This window comes from Equus quagga, chromosome 1 (genome assembly GCF_021613505.1).
Source record: "Equus quagga isolate Etosha38 chromosome 1, UCLA_HA_Equagga_1.0, whole genome shotgun sequence".
In the NCBI taxonomy this organism is placed as follows: domain Eukaryota; kingdom Metazoa; phylum Chordata; class Mammalia; order Perissodactyla; family Equidae; genus Equus; species Equus quagga.
In genome coordinates, this window is record NC_060267.1 from 88,133,821 (window position 1) to 88,157,990 (window position 24,170).

At 41.7% G+C, this 24,170-nt stretch overlaps 1 protein-coding gene across 5 annotated transcripts; it reads left to right on the forward strand.

Moving 5' to 3' along the window:
- The first annotated feature begins 20 nt into the window (after window positions 1-20).
- Window positions 21-23,807, forward strand: ZBTB34 (zinc finger and BTB domain containing 34). 5 transcript variants are annotated; one of them, XM_046671761.1, is made up of 3 exons: window positions 2,948-2,962; window positions 10,276-10,329; window positions 17,352-23,807. In XM_046671761.1, exon 3 carries the CDS (start codon window positions 17,362-17,364, stop codon window positions 18,874-18,876), a length of 1,515 nt encoding a protein of 504 aa, XP_046527717.1. In that variant the 5' UTR covers window positions 2,948-2,962; window positions 10,276-10,329; window positions 17,352-17,361; the 3' UTR covers window positions 18,877-23,807. The 5 variants fall into 5 exon arrangements, with proteins under 5 accessions (XP_046527725.1, XP_046527698.1, XP_046527717.1 ...); XM_046671752.1 differs by lacking the exon at window positions 2,948-2,962 and adding an exon at window positions 3,020-8,999; XM_046671769.1 differs by lacking the exons at window positions 2,948-2,962; window positions 10,276-10,329 and adding an exon at window positions 21-369.
- Window positions 23,808-24,170: the final 363 nt, after the last annotated feature.

Here is a 24,170-nt window from a genome sequence, read left to right on the forward strand (position 1 = left end):
CAGTCCGGCGGGCCGGCGGGTGGGCGGGCGGCGCGGGCTGCAGCCGCGGCCGGGCGGGGTCGGGAGGCCCCGGGCACCTGCTCGGGCCAGGCGCGCGCCCCCGAGGGCCCGAGGGCCGGGCCCCGAAGTCCGGGCGCCGCTGGCGGGGCCGAGGGTCGCGCTCGGCCAGCTGCCCCGGGCTCCTCAGCCTCCGCCCCGGGCGTCCCGGGATCCTGTGCTTCCGGGCCCCTCGCCCCCGGGGCGCTCCCCCTTTCTACGGGGCGGCCGGATGGTTGAGTGCCCTGGAGAGCCGGGCCGGGCCGGGCCGAGGGGTCGGCCCTGCTAGTGGCTTCGGCAGAGCCCCTGCCCCACGCCAGCGCCTTTCTCCAGGTAAACAGGCGGCGGCGCGTCGTGCTTGGCCCTAGACGTCTCCATGGCCACTCTCGCCCTCAGTCGGTCTTGCCGTTCCGGAGGGCTGGGCTGGGCTGGCCCGGGGGTGTAAACAGTGTCCTGGGCTAGGCGGCCGCGCTTAGGGCAGCACTAGTCTGCGAGTCTCAGTCTTGAGGCTTTCAGCAAGCCTCTTCCACGCTGCGCCTCAGTTTCCCCAGATCTGATCAGTAAGGGTTTTAGGTTAGCTCTCGAAAGACCCTTCCAGCTCTACCAATTCTGTGTATGTCCGAAACTGGAAGGGCTGTCGCTGGTTTAAGGTAATTGGGCAGTTTCCCTGAAGACTTTCTGCGAATGTGGACTTTTTAGCCACTTAAACCACTTGGTTTCAGACGGGCTTTACAACCATTCCAAGAAGCGTTTCTAAACCTTACCTTGATCATAGTTCATCGCTTGCTTTTGTTCCTAGCAGTAGTCAGTTACATCCCGCTGGGTTTTTGCGTGCAAAATTTTTTTGTTGTTTATATTTGCCCATTTTCTCTTTGTTCCCTAGTCCAGGCTCTCTTTGCTTCACATCTGGATTATTGCAACAGCTTCTTAGCTGGTCTCTAACTTCAGAAGTCCCCCACCTCCGCCTCCCCCATCCTTCCTTTATGCTAATGCCAAACTTAATATAGGAAGTCAAAAAAAGAGTTGAAAGCTTGCTTGCTTGCTTATTAAATGTCAAGATGCCGTTCCATGTGGGAGAAAGTAGTGAAAGAGACACTTATGACCTCCAAACAGCTTTACACTGGGTGCTGAGACGTTACCTGTGACAAGGTAATTGATTGATGAGACAAGGCTGTGTGCTGTGGAATTAAGAGGAAGGAGAGATGGAGGTCACTATAGGCAGAGTGGTCAAGAAAGGCTTAGTAAGGGGGCGGGGTTTGAGCTGGCTGTTAAAGGATGAGTAGGATTCAGATAGGAAAAGAGGAATCAGGCCTGGTGAGTGATCCTGTGGAGTTAGTGAATAGATCAGTCTCCTTGCAGAGAAGGGTCATACAGGAAGGGAAGAGAAGGAAAGATTGGTTGGGCTAGTTCCTGAAAGAACTTGAACACTAGGCCAAAGTTGAAGCTGTTCCAAAGGCATGGTGAGCAACAAGAGGCCAGGGGTGGTTTGTGATAATTTGCAGGAGGGGAGTGGAGAGGCCAGGGGCCGGGAGATCAGCTAAGAGGCCGAGGCATTTATGCCGCTATTCAAAGCTGAGCAGTGTCCTCCTGCCTGCCACACAGTGTCCAAGCCATTGCCCACCCTGTCTTTGCAAGGCACTCCTTGGTTTGGCCCCTCTTCACCTCCCTGAACCTTATTCCCTGCTTCTCCTCCTGCAGGTCTGTCGCCTGCAGAAACGAGTTTGCGACTGCCTCTGAGGCTTTGCTCCCGTTGTTCCCCCTTCTGAAGTCCTGGCCTCCTTTTTCTTCTCCTCTGTGTAAATTCTCCATTTCACTTCCTTCGAGCCCCTGCTTGAGATAGACTTCCTCCGGAGGGTGTTCCCTGACTGCCCCACCCCCATGCCTTTGTGGCGCTCAGAATCTGAAGCACAGGATTCAGCACTTGTTCCCTGGATATTGAACTTGTTCTTGGCCCAGCTGGAGCGGGAGTTTTTTGAGGACACTGTGTCTTAATATTTCTCTTGGAATCTTTGTAGTATCTAATACTGTAGCCGGACTTTTATAATAGCTTCTCAAATACTTCCTGATTTTTGTTGGTAAACAACTTTTTAAAATTTGACCCCTCCTTTGTTTTAAAGGAGAACTTGTTATTATCAGCTTTCTCTGTCATGTATCAATCATGTCTAATGCTGCCATTCAAGGTGTTTTCAGCTTTCATTCTTAGGTTGCAGATAACATAAAATGAATCTTTGAAACTTTAAAATGTTTACTCTTGATTATGGTGGGGGGGAGTCATGTCATTCTTCAGTTGGAGGCTGTGGGGAAAGAACATTAGCTTTGGAATCAGACAGGCCTCAGTTTGAATCCCAGCAAGGGTACTTCCTAGCTTTGTGAGGTCGGGCAATTTATATAATGTCTCTGGGCCTCTATTTTCTCATCTGTAGTGTGGGGATAATAAAATCCATTTCATAGGGTTGCTGTGAGATTTAAAATGGAAAAAGCATATGAAGGAGGTCGCAAAATTTGCAGCACCTAGTAACTGCTTAACGCATTTTCTTCATCATCATCATCATCATTAGTGTAAACTTCTCAAGGTGGAGAAATGACAGGCTGCTGAGCTTCAGCATGTCTACTGAGTTGTGGATTTCTGCATGTCTCTGGATCCTACTTCTGTCTTCCAGTTAAAGCGCTTGTCAAAACTGTCAGTGTCATGAATGTGGAATGCCATCATTATGTTTTATTCCCGTTAATTTTCATCTTACTTTAGTTTAAATTCGGCTTAATGTTTTTCAAACTTCTTAATTGTGTCCATTTACTGTTTTGTAGCTGACAAACTGCTGAATTTAGCTTAGTGAAGGTCATCCACTGAATGCAGTTTGATTTCTAATGGTTGTTTTCTGGTTGATATTGATGGCATGGAAAACCTCATGGAAGAAAGCAATTCAAGGTGAGCTTTTCTAATCCTTTTGTCATAGAGGCAGGACTTAATGTGTTTTCTAGGTCTAGTGCCCCGGAAATGCCAGCAGTAAGCAGATAGGATGCTACTCCTTGACATTTTTGAGTTCTTTGCCTTAAGATAGCTTATTTTTTTTTTACTGAAACAAATCTTTCTAATTCATGATTAGAATTTGAAACATCTATTTGCCCACTTCATAGACAGAAGTAAAAAGAGTGAACATCATGCAGAGAAATGGCTGCAAAATACTCAAAGTACAACAGTTTGTAACCCCTTAATTATCACCGTGTTACCCTTAAATGAGAATTCTCTTTCCGCTCAAAGTTGATCAGTAAGAGTCTGGCACCAATGAAAACCCTGCATCTCCCCAGTGTACCTGGATGTTCTTATAGGAGATAAGAATTCTGGCTCTGGAGACTGACAAATCGAGGTTCAAATCCTGGCTCAGCCGGTTGTTAGTGACCTTGGGCAAGGTTCTTAGTCTCTCTGAGTTTGTTTCCTTATCTGTAGAATGGGGAGAGTTGCTGTGTCTATCTCGTATTGGTGTCATGGTTTGGTGAGCAGGTAAGAGCTTGCTTGGCATACAGTACACAGTAGGAGCTCAGTAACAGTTAGTCCTTAACATTGCCAGGAAGGTTAAAGAGGCCATTCTACCCCACTAGGAAAGCTCAGAAGAAGCTTCTGATGTTTTGCATCGACTGAAAGACAAACCCCACTGTCAAACCACACCACACTCTCGGAATTAGTCTATCTGAGCAGACTTGGAGAATGTTAACGCCTTGGTAGGAAATGTAACAGTTTGGATAAAAATGTTCTTTCGGGCTCACATGAATTAATGCAGTAAGAACTCTAGACTTGTTTTCTTTTAAATTAGGGTGAGTGCTTCATGAATATCCATCACGGAATGCCATTTTATTTATTTTTTTCTTGCATTGGGTTTCAGTAGCACCAGAATGTTTCATGCAGCCCTGGTGTTATTCGGCTGCTACTTTCTAAAGGATTAGATTGTAATTCATGACAGCTCAATTTTAGTTTTGATCTAGACCCAGGCAGAAATACCTAGAAAAGTTATTTTTGTATAGTTGTTACTGCTGTTACCATGCCTGCCGTCCCTCATGCTTCCATCTGTGGTCTTTGTAATGACTTTTTGTATGAGGATGAAAATTAGGGATCTTCAGGTCTTCAGTGCCTGATAGAGAAAGCCTAGCTTGAGTTGTCTGTCCAGTATGAGCAAGTGACTGAAGCCACAGGTGCTGTTCTGGGTTTGGAATCATGAGCATCTTGATTGAGAATAGTGGGTACCTCCTGGTGCCTTAAACAACTTTGGAATTTGTAATCTTGCTTTCCTTCCTTGGAAGTGTCACTGGGTATTTTCAAATGAAGTGGAGCAAATTAGAGTGTTTATGGGTTAGATGGGAATGAGCACCTTGCTAGGTTTTGCCTACTGGGGGAAATGGTCCTCCATCTCTTGGGTCTTCAGCAGGAAAAGTCAAAAGCTGAGGGTGCAGCTGTGGTGGCAGTGGTGGATTTTGAGCCACCGGCTCAGTTTAGGCTGTGTCAGCTGACGTGTGCTGCGAGCCTGCCTGTGCGGGACCTCTTCTGGGCTCTGGGCACTTGGTCCCGGCCCTCGCAGAGCTCACCTCCGAGGGCAGGAAAGCTCAGCAGCATGGGGGCTCAGTCAGCCAGCACATCTCTAGCTGCTTAGATTTTACACTTTTACTTTTGTTCTGGTTGTCATTATGGGGAAACGGTCACAGGGCTTTACTCAAGAATGCTGTAGAGGGAATTCCAAGGCCCGCATGGGTGTTTTGCCCAGATGACATTTAAGTGTCGCTTTTCATCTCTAGGTTCTTTTCAGAATGGGTCAGCAGTCTGAGAAGATGTCACTGGTCTAGGTTCTGGTTTTCTTTGTTCAGTTTTCTTACAGCTTAACATAAGGCATGATGCAGAATTCTACTTAAAGACGGGTCAGTGACATGATGTGTTGAGGAGAGGGCTATGTGCAGCTGTACTTCTTTCATGAGATACCATGATATAATACCTCTTTTGCAGGACAACTTTTGCAAACCGCTTTTCTCTTCTCAGTTATCTTTCTTCTGTTTTCTGTCTCTGAGTAACCTCATCTTACCAAATCTACCCTCAGTGCAATTTTTGGTCACTCCCAAATCAGTATCTCCAGGTCTAATGTTTCTCTACAGCTCCAGCCCCATTCTTCCCACCACTTGTTGGGTGACTCTGTGCACATGCCCAGTGGACAGCCTAAACTCGGCTTTTCTGAGGCTGAATTAACTTCTCTCCCAGAAGGGGTGGCATCCTCCAGTCTCCAGGCCCTGTTGAGTCCTTCTCTGGACTCCTGTTCAAATGGGCTGCCGCCAGAATTCAGTGTGAGTTTCTAATCTAGTATTCAGGGCCTCTGCCTTCCCACGGTGGTGCTTCTCTTTCCCATGTCACTCCTGTACCTGGGCCCTGTACCTGGCTACCATCCCAGACACATACGTTTTCACTCCACTGTTCTCTGCTCCTGACATCCCTTCTGTCTAGAGTGCTCTTTCTGTTTCATTTGAAATGCAAAGCTCTCTTCAAATATTACTTCCACCATGAAGGTTTGCTTTGTTCTATTTTGATTTTTTGAAAAACCTTTTTGGTCAAAAGTAATCAGTCTTGTCATTGCTCCCCATGGTTCTTTGTTTCTGCCTTTGTAATTGTCTGCTTGATACAATAATTATCCATTTGCAGGCTATCTTTCTCTAGATTCTTTGGTTTAAAAAATTATGTATTTTTAGGTAGAATCCTACATGTCTTTAGAAAAAAACTTAGTGAGAATAGTACAACTATGTGATAAAAAGTTCAAAAAGTATAAAATCAAATCTGTTTCTCTTCCCTCTCCCCAGTCCTTAGTCCTCATTCTCAAAAGTCACCAACATTAATAGTTTCATGCGATTCTTTCCAGAATGTGTACAGCAGTGTATATTTATTCTTTTAAGAAAAGCTCCTGAAGGGAATCACATATCTACATACATATTGCTGGTTTTGGCTATAGAGCAGAGCTCTTTCCTTGTCAAAGCCTACAGATCTCTCTCTCCTTTTTAATGGCTGCATAGTGTTTTATTGTTTTTTTTGAACCAGTCTTCTCTTGATGGATTTTGAAGTTCTTCCCCCCTCCTTATTTTTAAAAATGATCAGTGGACATCCTTGTTACATATATCCTAACATACTTTTGTAAGTATTGTATATTTGTAGGCTCAATTCCTAACAGTTAATTGTGGAATAAATGGTAAATGCCTTTTACATTTTGATCGATATTATCAGATTATCCCTCAGGATTACACTTGCCAGCTTTCTTAAAATGTATGCAAGTCTGATGGGTTACAAATGACATCTCATTTTTTTCTTTTTGTAATTCACGTCTTTAGTCATGAATAAAGCTGAGCATCTTTTCATCTGTTTTTTGGTCATTTATTTTTTTTTCTTTGAACTGTTAATATCCTTTGCCCCTTCTTCCAAAGGATTTTCTGTGTCAGCTCAATCTATTTGACTTATAATATAAATTCAAGAATTTGGAAAGTAGCCCTTTGTCAAATGTGCACGTATTTTTCCTCAATATGTTGTTTATCTTTTGGCTTTTGGAGGTAGGGGCATTTTTGGTCGTATACTTCTGTGTTGTTGGTCGTATACTTCTGTGTTGTCAGATATGTTTGTCTTTGCCTTTGTGACTTCTGGGGTTTATGTCATACTTGGAAAAGCATTTATGTCAGTATTATAAATAAATTCATCCATGCTTTCTTTTAGTTATCTTTTGGTAATAATCAAGTCTTTTAAAAATATTGTCATAAGAACATAATGGTGTTAAATAAAAGATAATAGGACCCTCCTTACATTCCCTGGTGCTTTATAAGAAATTGTTAAACATGCAACACTTTTAAAAACTCGGGGAGCTATATTTCCCGTTAATTGAGTGTTTTGATTTACGTGAACCTGTAGTGTTATCAGATGTAAGGGCAGTCATTGCCTTTTTGCCTCTTTTGCTCAAACTCCGGGAGGAGCGGGGTGCGAGGAAGAGGAAGAGCAGAATATCGGTTAGCTGCTATCTGCTCACCCTTCTCGGGATCAGCCAGGCCTGTTAGATTATGGTCAGCTGGCTTCCCTGTCTTTGCGAAGTGGCTTTTTTACTCTAAAGCGCCTTGGGGTAAAATGCATTTATTCTTAGTGACCTTTGGAATCTGGATTAGGGGTATCATTCCCTTGTTTGTTGAGATTTAGAACAGCAACTCGCCTTGACACATGGCTGTGGAAATAAGTTCTGTAGCTTTTGGGGGTGGGATCTGGCGATGATTCCAAGCGGCTTTGTTTACTAAGCCTTGTCGTACAGTCTTGCATCAGATCTTAGTGTTCTTTTCAGAGTGTGTTTATTTCTAGGACCCCTCTCCTTCACTTTTTACTTCAGGTCTCTGGAGGACTATGCCAGGCTGGTTTGTGGGGTAATTTGCAGGACAATCCCGCTCTCCCTGTGGCTGTGCCCACAGTGCCTCGCTGTGTAACTGGCCTCCCTTCCTCCCTGGCCTGCCCAGTCTGCCTTAACTCCCCAGCGTGGGTTCATTTTCTTCCTGAACCTGCTCCCTCTCCCCTCCTCATGGTTCTGTCTTGCCCCCAGCCTGCGCTAGCCTTGCTGCTGTCCTCGGTGCCTGGTCAGTCCTTGATAGCCCCTCGCAGTCTGCTCTTGCTTTTTGAATGCCAATCTCAGTGATCCTTTGAATTCTCTTGAACTTGGGCTGAACTGTCTTCTTGGCGGCATCTACTCTCTGTGACTTTCATCACCTCAGACACCAAAAGGACTAGTTACTTGAGCCCTAGATCAGTGGTTTCCAATTAATTGAGGCTTTAGTATACAAAGATAGCTGTTTATTTAAAACAGGTAAAGATCAGCCAGGGTAAGGGCTCTGATGGAGAAAAGGGGACAAAAGTTGTAACTGAGGAAGGCATACTATAGTTTAGCTGGGGGGCTCCGTGGACTTTTTTTACCCCTCTGATTGTAGCTCTTACCTCTGCTGGTGATTTTGATCTAGAAAGAGGGTGCTGTAGTAAATTCCTCGAGCTGAGATTTCTCAGTCACAGGGAGTGTGCGTTTGTAATTTTCACGGGTATTACTAGAATGCCCCCACTTGCCCTTCTTCTCCATCTCAGAGGAAGGAGCAGGAGCCCAAGACAGCATTAGGAGGGTGTTTGCCACCTGTCCCTTTCCCTGGCCACTGCCCCAGGGCAAGAGTGTAACCTAGGGCAACCTTTCTTTTCCTTCCGCCTTTTCCTTGGCTCTTCCTGCCTCCCTCTGCTGGCCCCCCGGGGCAAGTTAAACAAAGGTGAGAAGTTATTGTGTAGGGAGTCTGGAGAGGCAGGCCGACTTTGGGACAGTCCTGGGAAAGTTAACCTCTTGGAGCCTCAGTTTCTTCATCTCTAAAGTGGGGGTAATAGTATCTGCCTTCTGGGCGAGGGTCAAGAGGATTCCATGAAATAATGCATGTAAGGCCGTTAAGACCTGCCTGGCCTGTATCAAGCGTTCAGTAAATGGTGGTTGTTAATGACGATGATGGTGGACTTTCTCAAGTAATGGGAGAAGGCTAAGGAGTGTGGTGAGAGGTGAGAGTGATCCCCTTGAACAATCGCTGAGGCTGGCGTGGGCTGGCTGGACATGTGCAAGTGGATGAGTGTCGGGACCCCCCCCATCAGAGGTGTGCTTCCCAGAGCCCACCGTGGAGACCAGTGGTGGCAGAGTCTCATCAGCTGAGCACAGCAGAGGGAGTGTGTGAGGGGAAAGCTGCTTCCAGGGATGTGCAAGTGTTCTCCAGGACACTGGGAGAGCGGGAAGTGTGTGTGTCCGTTGGTTGAAGGAGCAGAAGAGGACCGTGAAGAAGTTGAGGAGCTGCAGTTTTGAACCTCCCAAAAGACCTGTCAACTAAGTTCTCTCCATGTATGTTTTTTAAAAGAAGTATTTCGCATTCTGGTCCAAAGTAGAGTTTTTACAAACAAAAATGAAGTAAGTATTGTTTAAAAAAATATTAATGGTATTGAAGAAAATAAATGTTAATGGTATTGAAGAAAATAAATGTTAATGGTATTGAAGAAAAATATCCAGCTGGTATATATGCCTGCCTTTAAAATGATAGCAATGTAAATGTCTAGTTTGGGCATGGTTTTTTAATATAATGTGACGGAAAGACCTGTGATTCATCTCCTGAATTAAAGAATACCAATTCTGATGTATTTAGTGAGTGGAATAATCAAATTCATTATTGTTTTTTGAAGCAGCTACAAACTTAATTCTAAATGAAAATCTAGTATAAATTACTTTTCTGCATTATAAAAAATGAATTCCATTCCCGTATCTCTCTGAGTTGGGAGGAGTCTGTAGTAAGCCTGTATCAAACTGCAAGACTGGGACTCTTATTCGTCTCTGAATTCCCTTTGGTTTTGTGTTTGCAGAAGATTGAAATTGAATGAATATTTCCTATAAATGTAGAAAAATAATTTAAATTCCCAGTCAGTATGCCATTTACTGATTGCAATTAAATCTGATACTTGCAGCACATATGACAAAGGTTAATTTCTTTAATTTGCAAAGAGCTCTGACAATTCAATAAAAAAGGCAAATATGGGCAAAGGATATGAATAGGCAGTTCAAAGACAAACTTAGACAAGTTGCCATTAAACATGAGAAAAGATGATCAGTCTCATTGATAATTAAATAAATGCACATCAAAACAATGAAATACCATTTTTAACCTCTCAGTTTGGCAAACTGAGAGGCAGTTATTGGGGGAGCAGACACTTCCGTGTGCTCTTGGTAACAGGACAGTTGGTGTCACCTTTGGGAGGAAATTTGACATTGTCGATAGAAATGGAAAGCTAACCCAGCAGTTCCCTGCTAGGAGGAAATACTGTGGCTATTTAAATTGTTTCCTGCTTTGGGGATCAATTGGGGACTGGTTAAGTACATTGTGACCTAGCCATCCATGGAATACTGTGAAGTCGGAAAAGATAGTGAAGTAGATGAGTTTGTGCTACTATGGAAAGATTTTAAGATGAATTAAATACATTTCGAAAAAGCAGAGTACAGAACAGTTTACACTGATATGTTCATAATTTTCTCTGAAAGAACACCCAAAAACTCTTACCGGTGATTATCTTTGGGAAGAAGAACTGGGGAGGAGTTTTGCTATCCATTTTATATTTTTCTGTACTATAATTTGAAGTTTGACTATGTATATATCTTATTTTAAAGATAAAGTTAATTAAACCTTAATCTAACTTAGGTGTAGGCCCACTGATGTTCCATGCAGGGAGAAATGAAGACCTACAAGCAACCAGTAAGTAGCCCGCGCTGGGAAAGTGCTGATAGTGAGGAGTGGAGGATCGTATTTGAAGTTGATGTTTCTATGAGAGGCTCTGGCTTCCTTAACCCTGGGACCATGGCCCTGATAAATCAGGTCATTGGGTGCAGAACCTGTGATTAATTATGCCTTTTACTCCCTCTGGCCTGGAAATGTGCCTAGGACTTAAATTCCCTGCGAATTCCGGTGCGTCAGTCTCTTAGAAGCCCCTTGCTCAAGAGTGTTGTTGGTTAGCAGCTTTAGGCAGGAGTCTTTGAATCTCATTGTCGCTGCCCAGAGGAAGTGTTAATGTAAAGGAGAGGAGAGTGAAGCTCTTCCTTCTCATTTTGCACAAAAATGGAATCCCTCTATTAGGTGTTAATCATGGTCTTTCGTTTGCCTCTTCAGTGATTTTCTTTCAAGTGTAGTTCTCCACTTTTCTTCTGAGAAGAAGATAAAAAGCCACACAGAGGAGGAGGAAGCCTCATTGTGAAGCTGTTTTCAAGTTTTACAGACTATTTCAGAAACGCTTTGTTTTCCTTTTTCTATTGGTTTTCGCCCCGGGCTCTGCACCTTTAAAAAGCCCAAACCCACCTTCCTTTGCCTTTTAATTCCAGAAGTCACTATTTATGCATCCTTGTGTCATGAAAATGCTGTAATGGATAGCTTTGACCACTTGGTAGGTCCCGGTGCATCTGCGTTTCTAGAATGCGGTCTGCTGTGGTTATGAGCATGACCTCTGGAGCCGGGCTAAGTTCGACTGTGAGCTGTAGGGCCTTTGGCAAGAGTCTTAACTTCTTTCCCTCAGTTTCTTTATCTGTAAAATGGGAACAATCATAGTATTTTGCTCAGAGTTGATTACGAGGATCAAATTAGTTAATATATGTGTTTAGCACAAGATAAGCACTATGTGACTTATTCTACACGTCCATCGCAGGAATTTCCTTCATTTAATTATTACCACAGTGGGGTTGGGCAGTAGTAGTTGTCCCACAACCTTTTCTAGATAAGGAAATCAGAGGGAACTGACTTGTCCAAGGCCACATAGCTATTTAAATATTATTATTTTTATTAGAAAGTGGCAGAGCCAGGCTTCATATCCAAGTCTAACTTCAAAGCCTGTTGTCCCTGTTACACCATCCTTTCCCCCTAACAAGTCTATAATAGCTAATCTTGGTTACCGTGTGCCAAGCAGCCACTGTGCTGAGTCCTTCCTGCTTCCACGTGTATTCCTCATAACAGTCCATGAGGCAAGGCTTGTTATTGCCCCCATTTTAAAGATAAGAAGACTGAGACTTGGAAAGGTTATAAAGTTATAAACCTTGCCCAAGTTTTTACAAGTGAAAGGCAAGTATCATTTGAACCCAGATCTGACTCCAAATTCGTACTCCTAATGATTTTATGATGATCTTTTCTTATCTTTTAAAAACTAGATGAGGTGTCTTAAAATTTTTTAAATATTACTTACTTTTAATAAGTTTAGGAGAACTTTAATAAGTTTAATAAGTTTAGGAAACTAGTTTCACATAGTTTAGGAGTTTTGAGAGTCTAAAAAGATTCACTGAAAGCTAACAGGACTTCCAGCTGCCCTGTCACCCTACCAAGAGACAGTCAAGGTTATTTGTTTTTGTATATCATTCCAGAAATATTCTGTGCCTGTCTATAATGTACATATCATAGAGTGGTGTGTGTGTGTCTTCATATTGGTTTAGACAAATAGCACATATACTGTTCTGCACCTCACCCTTCTCGTTCAGCGATATATCATGGTGATTGTTTTATATCGGTATGAAAAGGTCTTCCTCATTTATTTTTTCTGGTTGTAAAGTAGTATGGATGTACCATAATTTATTAAGAAGCCTCCCCTTGATGGGCCTTTAGTTTGTTTAGAATCTTTTGTTGTTATGAACAATGCTGTAGTAAATTCCTAAAGCTAAAATTGCCCCAGTCCTTTGCAATTTTGAAGGATATTACTGAAATGCCCTCCAAAGTATTTGTACCAGTTTGTATTCCACTAGCAGTGTTTGTCAAATTATTGTCTAGTAGGGATTTAAAAATATTTTGTATTTTTATTTTTTTGTCATTCCAAGTAATAAATTTTCACTGTAGAAGTTTGGAAAATACAGATATAAAGAAGAAATTAAAAACATCTTTAATTTTACATTAATATAAATATTTTGTGTATATATTTCAGTATTATTTCTGTGTATATTTAATATCTGTATCTACATACGTACTACTTTTATTATCCTACTTTTATTCTCTTGTTACCTGATTTTTTTAACAGCTTTATTGAGGTATAACTTACATGTCATAAAATTGGCCCATCTTAATTATACAGTTCAGTGATTTTTAGTAAATTTATGAAGTTCTACGGTTAGCACCATAATCCAGTTTCAGACCTTGTCCATCACTCATGCTCATTTGCAGTTGATCTGTTACCTAACTTTTTGCTGTTTCATTAAATATTCATTCAGCAAATACTTACTGAGAGTCTGCTGTGTGCCAGTCAGTAATCTGGCAGATAGTTAATAAAACACATAAAAATCCCTGCCCTCTTGGGGCTTACGTTTTCTGGAGCTAACTTCGTATTCTTCCTTAACATCACTCTACCAATGACATAGTATTTAAGTATATAGGTGTCCTAGACTTTAGTAATTCCCTTATTGTTGGACAGTTAGGTTGTTTCCTTTGTTTTGCTATTGTAATGGAATATACTGCTGGATAAATTCTTGTGCCTGTATCCATGATTTTTTATGATATAGAGTGCCAAGTCAAGAGGAACGTCCATTTGAAGACTGCTGTTGTATTTGCTACCAGAAGTATATGAGAGCACCTCTCTCCCTATCACTCTGCCAGCTGGATTGTGTTTTTAAGTCTTGTCAACATGAGGAAGAAGAATTGTGTCTCATGTTAATTTTTATTCCTTAGTTTATTAAAGAAGTTGTTAAGCATTTTAATTTCTTTTTTTTAATCATCTGTTTATATTCTTTGCCCATTTTTCAGTTATTATATTTGGCTTTTATTGACTTGTAAGAGTTTCATAGTTCTCTGCCTTATATAAGTATTTTTCATAATTTGTCTCTTTTTCTTGTAAAGGTATTTCTTATATGTGTAAAAGTTTTTCCTTCTGTAGTTAAATCTGTTTCTTTTTCTTTTTTTTTTTAAAGATTTTATTTTTTCTTTTTTCTCCCCAAAGCCCCCCAGTACATAGTGGTATATTCTTCGTTGTGGGTCCTTCCAGTTGTGGCATGTGGGACGCTGCCACAGCATGGCTTGATGAGCCGTGCCATGTCCGTGCCCAGGATTCGAACCAACGAAACACTGGGCCACCCGCAGCGGAGCGCGTGAACTTAACCACTTGGCCACGGGGCCAGCCCCTGTTTCTTTTTCTGATATCTGTCTTTGTGTGCTTAGAAATGCCTTCTCTGGAAGTTGTTTTTGGTATGTTGTGAAGAAGGGATCCAACGTTATTGTTATTTATTCATCTTATCTAAGCATCATCTATATCAAGAATTCCTCCCTTTTCATTGATTGGAAATGGCTCCTGAGGCCCATCTGGTCTGATTTCTACCTGCCTTGAGAGCCTCCTGTGGCCTCTGTCCTGCCCCTTGCTCCTCGTCCCAGCTGTGCTGCGGGACTCTGACATTTCCTTCCTTCCTGACTCAGGCTCTCCTTTCTTTGTACACGTGATTCCTTCCGTCTGGAAAACTGGAACGTTTCCTGCGGCACCTGCCCCCCCCCCCCCGCAACCCGCCCCATATCTGGCCCACTTTTACTCATCCTTTAGGTCTCAGTTAAAATATCATTTGTTCAGTGGCTGTCTCTGACCACTGCCCCATTATGAGAGGTCTCATAGCTCTTATCACGGTTTATAACAAGAGAATTATAGCTCACCTGGATCCCTAGTGTCTGGCACATGTAAGTCACTCCGTACATACTTGCTGAATAAATTATAGACTGATCATACGTTTTGACATCTGTATGTTTGACTGTATTTTTCTTTCTGTCAAATTTCTTCTGTATTGATTCTTCTAGATCTATACTGTTCAATGTGGTAGCCGCTGGTACATGTGGCTGTTGAGCACTTGAAATGTGGTTATTCCGAATTGAGATGTGCTTTAAGTGTAAGATACACATAAGATTTCAAAGAGTTAGTATAAATAAAAGAATGTAAAATGTCTCATTAATAACTTTCTAATATTGATTACATGTTGAAATAATAATGTTTTAGATATATTGGGTTAAATAAAATATATTAAAATTTATTTTTATTTTTAAACAATGTAGCTGCTAGAAAACATTACGCATGTGGTTTGCATTATAGTTCTATTGGACAGCAATGTTCTAGATGAATTTTAAAATCATTTTGTCAAGGGCTGCATTATATTTATAAATTAATTCTGGGGAAAAGTGCCCATCTTTGCAGTATAGAATCTTCCTGCCTGAAGCACGATGTGTGTCTTCATTTATACATGTTTTGTCCTTGTTAAAGTGTTATAGTTTTCTTCTTGTAGATCCTATTTTTTGTTTCTCCTCCAGGTATTTTATAGTTTCTCTTACTGTTATTGGTTATAACTTGTCATTATGTTACCTGTTTTTTTGTGTACAATGATTTTTGAAAACCTCCGCTTATTAGATCCTGATTCTAATACATTTTTAAAAGTGATTCTCTTGTGTTTTCGTGTAAATAGTTATATCTGCCTTCAATAGTAATTTTGCCTCCTCATTTCTAATGGCTAGATGGCTCATTTTCTCTTGTCTTGTTGCTTTGGCTGAACTTCCAGAGCAATATTAAGTAAGAGAAGTGATGGGCAGACAACCTTCTATCCTCCCAGGCACCAGCTAATGGGAATGCCTTTACAAAAGTGTTTACCAGAGTGTGCACCAGGGAACACTAATTCTTTGGCATATTGATATGTGTACCTTGAGAGAAGAGTTTCATGGTTAAATGAATTTGCAAACTGCTGAGTTAAATAGAATTCTTGTCTGCAGGACTCTTCAGATAGGTTATTATGCTAATGTGTTTTTTAATCCCTAGGAGGTGGGGATATTGAGGCTAGCTCATGGGCTTGTGTTGTACTAAATATGTTTTGGGAAATGCAGATATGATGTTTCCTTTTTAAGGATGATGTTACCATTGGTTTGCAGTATTGTTGATCATATTAAGAAAATATTGTTCTATTCCTAGCTTATTATTTTTTCTTTACTTTGAAAAGGCATTTAACTTTCTAAAAATGCATTTTTGGCATAGTATTGATTTAGCCATATGGTTTTCTCCATTGGCTTATTGATGTTGCAAATTTTATTTGTATATTTCCTAACATAGCCATCCTTACGTTTTGTCGTAATATATTATTTTAATAGTTTATATTTGCTAGTATTTTCTTTAGGACTTTAAAATCCGGTTACTTAGGTAAAGTTGACAATTTTCCTCTTTATGCTGTTTGCCATCTTCTGGTATCAGACTTGTGCCATATGAACTGAGATGCTTTAAATGTGTTAACATGCATCTAGAGCAGTGTGAGCGGCCTGAAGATCACTTGTGCTTTGGCACTTCTGTTTCTTTTTCATTTAATTCTGCCAATTTATGTTATCCTAAAAATATGTCCGTTCCATACAGATTTCAAATTGATTTCAATCATAAATCTAGGATAACTAAGAGTACAGTATTCCTCTTTAACTAAAATGTTTGAACTCAAAATCTGATGTGATAAAAAAATTCTCCTGTGATCTAGTCACACTGATTGATTGATCCTTTCCTGCAAGAGTCTTAGATTTAGTTGCACATTGTCTTGTCTTATAATTAAAATTTTTTTCTCTGTGATTTTGTGTTGTTCTGTATTAATTACTGTTTTGCTTTCTTTGGGTTTAATTCATTGATCCTTTTCTAACCTCTTAAGTAATTTCATTTACTTTTATTCTTTATTGTCTAATGATAAAAACTGTTAAGGTACTAACGTTCCCTGTTAAAATTTGTTGTTGTTTCAAAAGCCCCAGCATTTCATTATGAAAAATTTCAAACATATAGAAAAGTTGAACTTTACATAAACATCTGTATATACCATCTAGACTCTTCACTTAACATTTTACTCTGTTTGTTTTATCACATATCTGTCCATCTCTTTCTTTGGATGCATTTTCAGGTAAGTTGAAGACATAAGTAAACTTCACTTCTAAACCCTTCTTATTCAGGAGGTGTTTAAATTTCTACTGCTTGGGTTTCAGAAACTAAAATATGATTGTTAGATCTAACTTTGCTGTGTTTTGGTCAGAGAATGCAGCCTGGGCTATACACACGTACATAGTTTTGTGGGATTCAATGCTGTAGATTCTAGGCAAGGGACAGCAGCCTGTCCTGGCGGTACCAGCGCTGTGAGCACTGGTGGAGGATGATACACTTGGAATACGTCCATCACTGTTTTTGCTCCTACTGTCTAAAGACTCCTTACTGAAAGGAACTGAGCATTGCTCTGTGAATCAACACCCCAAAAGGATATAAAGGTGTGCAGAGCTGAAGGGGAAAAATGACATCAAGACAACTCAGATTCTAAACCAAAAAGGATTTAGCTCTATTCAGTCTATCCAGTGTCCTGTTTACTTGAAAAACACCAAGTGGAAATATACAAATAAGGCAGAACATTCTTTAGATGAATTTACTTATTTTTTTACAAAGTACTTTGAATCCTCAAATGTAGGTCAAAATATTTTTCCTAAAAGGATACCAAATTCTCCATCAGAGCTGAAATGGCCCTACCACATATAATGTGTTTTAATTTTGATCAAGATGAATGTTAGGCAGTTAGGACACTAGGCTAATTGATCATTAGGTTATTTGACTTTAGATGAATTAACTAAGACGTGAAAGACTGAACGTAAGAGGAAGAATACTCAGGCAGACACCAGGAGGTACAGCGGCTGCGATGGTGGTGGTGGTGGTACTTTTGCAAGTTTGTGTTTACCCCACTTATACTTAGTAAGGAGTCACTGGTGAATGATGAAACTCTCTCTTTCCACAGAGTACGCTTCATGTCAGTAGAAATGGACAGCAGCAGTTTTATTCAGTTTGATGTGCCCGAGTACAGCAGCACTGTTCTGAGCCAGCTAAACGAACTCCGCCTGCAAGGGAAACTATGTGACATCATTGTCCACATTCAGGGTCAGCCATTCCGAGCCCACAAAGCGGTCCTCGCTGCCAGCTCCCCGTATTTCCGGGACCATTCAGCATTAAGTACCATGAGTGGCTTGTCAATATCAGTGATTAAAAATCCCAATGTGTTTGAACAGTTGCTTTCATTTTGTTACACTGGAAGAATGTCCTTGCAGTTGAAGGATGTTGTCAGTTTTCTGACTGCAGCTAGCTTTCTTCAGATGCAGTGTGTCATTGACAAGTGCACGCAGATCCTCGAGAGCATACATTCGAAAATCAGTGTTGGAGATGTTGACTCTGTTACCGTCGGTGCTGAAGAGACTCCAGAGAGTCGTAATGGAGTTAAAGACAGCAGCTTCTTTGCCAACCCAGTTGAGATTTCCCCTCCATATTGCTCTCAGGTACGGCAGCCTACCACAAGCGGTGATCTGCGGATGGAGACAACATCCAGCAAAGCTTTGCGCAGCCGCTTACAGGAGGAGGGGCACTCGGACCGAGGGAGCAGCGGGAGTGTTTCTGAGTATGAGATTCAGATAGAGGGGGACCACGAGCAAGGGGACCTGTTGGTGAGGGAGAGCCAGATCACTGAGGTGAAAGTGAAGATGGAAAAGTCCGACCGGCCCAGTTGTTCAGACAGCTCCTCCTTGGGAGACGATGGGTACCACACCGAGATGGTTGATGGGGAACAAGTTGTGGCAGTGAACGTGGGTTCCTACGGTTCTGTGCTTCAGCACGCATATTCCTATTCCCAAGCAGCCTCACAGCCAAGCAGTGTATCAGAAGCTTTTGGAAGTTTGAGTAATTCCAGCCCATCCAGATCCATGCTGAGCTGTTTCCGAGGAGGACGTGCCCGCCAAAAGCGGGCTTTGTCTGTCCATCTGCACAGTGATCTGCAGGGCTTGGTGCAGGGGTCTGACAGCGAAGCTCTGATGAATAACCCCGGGTATGAGAGCAGTCCCCGGGAGAGGAGTGCAAGAGGTCATTGGTACCCGTACAATGAGAGGTTGATCTGTATTTACTGTGGAAAGTCCTTCAACCAGAAAGGAAGTCTTGACAGGCACATGCGACTCCATATGGGAATCACCCCCTTTGTGTGCAAGTTCTGTGGGAAGAAGTACACGCGGAAGGACCAACTGGAGTACCACATCCGGGGCCACACTGATGACAAACCCTTCCGCTGTGAGATCTGCGGGAAGTGCTTTCCATTCCAGGGAACCCTCAACCAGCACCTGCGGAAAAACCACCCCGGTGTGGCCGAAGTCAGGAGTCGCATGGAGTCCCCTGAGAGAACAGATGTGTACGTGGAGCAGAAACTAGAGAATGATGCATCGGCCTCAGAGATGGCCCTAGATTCCCGGATGGAAATTCACACCGTGTCAGATGCTCCTGATTAAGATGGTAAAGAAGTGCACCCAAACAAAGCACATTAATCAATGCATATTTGTGATTTGCTTTGTTGTAATCTTTGGTTTTCCCAACCATCTGGAAATCGGTCTCTTGGCAGTTTTTCTAAGGTTTCTGGAAGGAGCACTTCATTGTGTTTATCCTTTCCACCGTCCTCCCTCCCCACCCCAAGGAGCTCAAAGCATGAAGGGCAACGTATCCAGGGAAAGCATAGGCTGATAGTATTCCTCTTTGGCTGGACTCTTAGTCCAAAACCTGCCAGTGATTTAGCTATGCCAACTGGTTGACCTGCCATTCTCTGCCGAGAGGCATGCTCTCTCGTGTGCACTGGCACCAGTGCATTTCCGTGGAGGGTGACTAGGATGCCGTCAGCTGACACAAATGGGTAACTTTTTCTAATTTAAAAATAATTTTAGGGGGTAGTTAGACAATTTATATATATATAATAAAGTGATTATTATATATATAGTATATATACATTCTCAAATTTGATTTTATTCTGGTTGAGGTGAATGTAAGAGGAATATATAATTTAATACAATGTGAACAGGGCTTTTGACTCTGTCTTGTCCCTACCTAATATGTTAGGGTTTTGCCCCTTTATTTCCCTTACAAAAGAATGTTAATAGGTTTTCATATATATTAATCATTGTGTCCAAAAGCAAGCAAAGCAAATCACAGTGTTCGTAGCTCTGCTTCATAACAAATACATAAACCAAATGCCATAAAATGTATTCAACTCTAGTTGGAAACCGTTTGGGATTTTTGTTAGTTGTCCAGTAGGTAAGCTGGATGACCCGTGGTGCTGACCTTTTTACATTTTGTAGTGTTATATTAGCCAACCCCAAAGGAGCAGTGGTTTTCAATGTTCTTACTGGCCTACGAATCTACCTTCATTCCGTACTGTAGAAACATACATACCAGGTAACTAGATCGAATCACTCTCGACCACGAGTTAGTGCTCGCACTAAAGGAAAGGGATTTGTAGTTCTGTCTACAAAATTCTCCAAGCAGTGTTGTGGTTTTTTTCTTTCTCTTTTCAAACAGCCAGTTCAGGTGCACAGCAACTTTTTCTACATGCAGTTCCCAGGGAAACTGCAGAACTTGGAATTTGTACTTTTTGTAAAGATATACTCTATGGGAATTGCAAGCAATATATCTTAGTATTGTGTGTGCTAACAAGAGCCTCCGTGGCTCCCCCACTCTCAGTGTTTCCTGCTTAAAGAAACCAACAGTTAAAAAGCCCTCTAAGATACTCTATGTGTCACCAAATCTGTGTGTGTCACCATTTTTTGGTCACGTGGTGCTATTTTTATGTTATGTATTTTTTAGGTCAGTATAGTTGTAGAAAATGTGAAATCTAATGGTAATAGTGAATTACAGTTTTTTTCCTCTCTTGAGTTTATAGCTTGAAAAGAGACCTCAAAAGCATGTGCTGGCAAACACATTACTGTATAAAAACATACCTGAGTCCTATTTGGATAATGTTTTATTAGTCCTTTAGGAAATGTGTTCAGTTCTATATTTTGTTCACCCGTGTGCTTCTGGTACACAAAACGGGCTTTACAAGATTACTTTGGTACTGTATACTCTGACAGAGAGTCACTTGGTAAGCAATTTGGTGGTGAGTTTGTGCTGCAGGCTGCCAGTAGAATGTCAGCACTCCGGACTCTCTGCTTGGGAACCTGGGCTCTGAAACTCACAACCAGTGCGTCTCCACGGGAGACCAGCACAGACCACCTAGAAGAAAAACCGAAATGAAAAGACCAACCTCAGAGGCTAGGAGTTAAAGAAATACAAAAATAGACGTTTGCTGGTTTTCCATGCTTTTTTGGCTCTTAAAATACCAAGAATGGTGGGGTTTGGGGGAGGGTTTTTTTTGGTTTTTTGGGGGGAGGGGTTGAGAAAAAAAGATTCCTTGAAGCCCTTGTGTGTGATGCCCCCGGGGGTGGTGGCTGTGCAGTGGCATCTCTTTAGCACACAGATCTGTTCGCGTGAGAACTGCCGCGCTCCATCCACATCAGTGTTCCTACGTGCAGATTACACTCATCCTGCTGCTCCCGACGAGCAGCTTTGGCTAAATCGGGTCTATAGTATGCCTTTTTCCTGTCAGACTGCCTAAGGACGGGGTTTACTCTCTCCCTGAAGCACTTGTTCAGCGCCTGTCAAAGCCGCGTGCCTCAAGGGGAGGCTGGACCCCAAGTGTTTACCCACTTAAATATGTTCTGGGGTTTCAGGTAAATGTTTATGATTTTCTTTTCCTTACGTGAAAAAGTTTGGTTTTGATTTTCTTTTTTTTAAAGAATTAAATGGGAAAAATTTGTGTTGTGATACAAATTAAGTTTGTGACAAGAAATGCCCAAATCAAGGACATGAGGGGTCAGGCTCAGGGAAGGAACCTCCATTTCCATCAGGCGTGGGGCCTTCCGAGAGGTCTCCAGAGCATCTGCGATGTAGAGACAAGTTAGGAGGGGAGAACGCTTGGAGCGAGCACCTTGAGTGTCCTGGTTCTTGTCACCATGTCAGTCTTAACCTTATTTACATGGAGTTCTTTGTATTTGTAAATTTGTTTAACTGGTTTGAGTTTACCAAAGAGTGACTTATCCAAAATTGTCTTTGACAAAAATATACATTGCTTTGATTGTACAGTTCAGGTTCAAACATTGTAATGGGACTGTTAAGGGGCAGAAAATTGATTGAGTTTCTCTCTAATAATCATGATTCCACGTTTTGCAAGTTCTACTTGCTCCCATTCATGTTGCTAACACTTTCCCCTTTCCACTGCTAGCAGTGTTAGAATGAATTCTCAAGCCATAACACAGTACTGTAAGGTTCCACAGGGCTTCGAGGGAGGCGGCGTGCTGGCCGGCACAGAGCTGGGCAGCCTCTCTGAGCGGGCGTCCTGTCATGCCTCTCCGTGTGCATGGCGGCGAAAGGTTAACTCCATTCAGATCGGGCAGCAGCAATTAATTGTGCCTTGTCACATGAGGATGTGCCAGGAGGACTAACATGACCACAGAACAGAAATATCCTCTCCCCGAAGTTCACGTCTCCACAGACGAAGTGCGCTGTGTAACTCCTCAGAGCAACTCTTTTTGAAAAGCAAAGTCCCTATTTCTGTACAGTTTTAGGTTAGATGTTTCGTTTATAACAAATGCAAAAATCAATTAAGATAAAAGTGATATGTGAAGAAATCTTTTACGGTAAAATATATCCTGAATTCATAGAGGTTTGTTCATAATTGAGTCTCTTCTCGAGCTACCTTTTCAAATACGTAGACAATGTGAAGACAGTGACAGCTTCCTTTTCTAGGTGTCTAACCTGTTATTACAAACTGTGAAAACAAAGAATTTTATACTTTTACTAATGTTTGTGGTTTTAAACAGTTATTTTCATTCTAATCAGTTCTCTACCCTCTAATTTCTACTAAAGCTGTAAATACATTTAGAAATTATATTTGTAAATACAGTATATGAAGACAGTTCATTTTTCGGTCAGTGGAAAGCCTCCCAGTTGGCCCTGCCTCGGCAGTTTTGTGTTTTTGTTTGTTCGTTCTTTAAACAGCAGAAAGGATACTGTCGGTTCACTGTTAAGCAGAATATACTGTAGAACTAAATTGATAACTTTCCACCTTCCCGAGCATGAGTAGTTGTCTTTTCTGATGATGGCAGTTATAACCAAGTCTGTTTGTCCCTTAGCCCACACCATAGACCTGCATATTTTTGTGTGTGGTTTTGTTTTTATTTTTGTTTTTACAGCCTAGACTCTAGGAGGAATTTGCAGGAACACAAAACAAGGGCTGGGGGGGGAGATCATCTATGTGAATGAGCTTTACTTTACAGAAATCAGTGTATTTTATTTTAACAACTTTTTTTATTAGTTACTGTGATTTTTGTTGTTGTCGTCGTCGTTGTTATTGTTAAATTCTGTAATGGTTTCCTGTGAAGCCTCCACTGAAAGGGACTCAAATATGCAACACCTAAACTATTTTCCAAGGGCGCACGCCCCTTGAATGGTGCTTCTAGACTGGTCAGGGTTATTTATTAAATTTTATATATGAAAGTATTGGGGAATTATGTAAATTCTTTATATGAAACTATCTAGTTCATAAATCATAGATTTCATATTACTCAGTGCAACTGAACTAAAAGTTCAGAAGAGTCATTCACATTGTTCCAAATTTGTAATGGTTGTCACACGCCACATACATCTTTTTTAGTAAGTGCCAGAGTGTTTCCACTGTTTCTGCCCAGTGCTTGACTCTCAGCCGGAGGAGAACCTGTTTTCTCTGGTTCCCCTCTGGGTCTGGCACAGACAGGGCTATTGTAGTTCTCGGTCAAGGCCTGGAGTCAGCCTTGCAGCAGATTCAGTAAACAGACCTCTTGCTGCCCCTCAGTGACAAGTATGCTGTGAATTCAACCTTTGGACTTGCTGCCCAAGCCTTTGGTTGCTGCCCTGACTATAGTAAGAGGTAAACTTACCTGGTTTCTTTGAGAATGACCATTTTCCTAATGTGAAAACCATCTCTCTCACCACTTTTATTAGTAGGGCTAACATTTTTTTCCGTTATAAATGGTTGAGCAATTTGAATGACTTAACACAGTGTCATTATCTTGCAATATAAACTGGTAACCTCACAACTCCACACTTCATCACCATATGAAGTAAATGAAGCTAGCTAAGCGGATGCTGGATCAACTAGTAACTTGCCATTAAGGATTATTTTATAGCATGAATTTAAGACTATTTATTCAAATGATATTTTACTCTTGTATTCATTTTGTTTTAGATTTGTGACATGAATATTTCAGTGCTGCTTAATTTTGTTCTGAATTCTTGTTTCTTGCTTGTAAATGGCTTTTTTATGGTATAAATAAAGTCAATGGAAATTGCTGTTTGTAAATAAAAATGCTGCTAGAGCAGTGTGCTGTGGTCTCCCTCTGTGTTTGCTCTTTCTGGCCTCTGAGTTTCACTGGCCCTCACAACCGTCTGCAGTGTCATAGTTTCTGTAACCACTGTTTTTGAAAGGTTAGGATTTCATAAGAGGCTCTTGTGCCACTCTGGTCTGGAAAGAGGAGAAAGAAGCAGGTATATTTCTGACCTTTCTCTCATGTGGCAAAGTGAATGGTCAGGGGCGCCCGTCTGCGCGCAGGCTTCCCCAGAACACGTCGCTGGTGAATCCTGTCCCTGCTTTCCTGCAGACGTGTCCCCTTTGCCCCCTTGCTCCTGCCACGGAGCTCGGAGCTGCGCTGCTGTTGCTGCTGTTGCTGCTGTCTCCAGCTGT

Bases quoted from the DNA above. Each gene is read 5' to 3' on its own strand.
- ZBTB34 (XM_046671742.1), top strand. From the start codon at position 2,931: ATGGAAAACCTCATGGAAGAAAGCAATTCAAG. The intron at 2,963-17,351 runs GTGAGCTTTTCT...CTCTTTCCACAG, and splicing joins ATGGAAGAAAGCAATTCAAG to AGTACGCTTCATGTCAGTAG.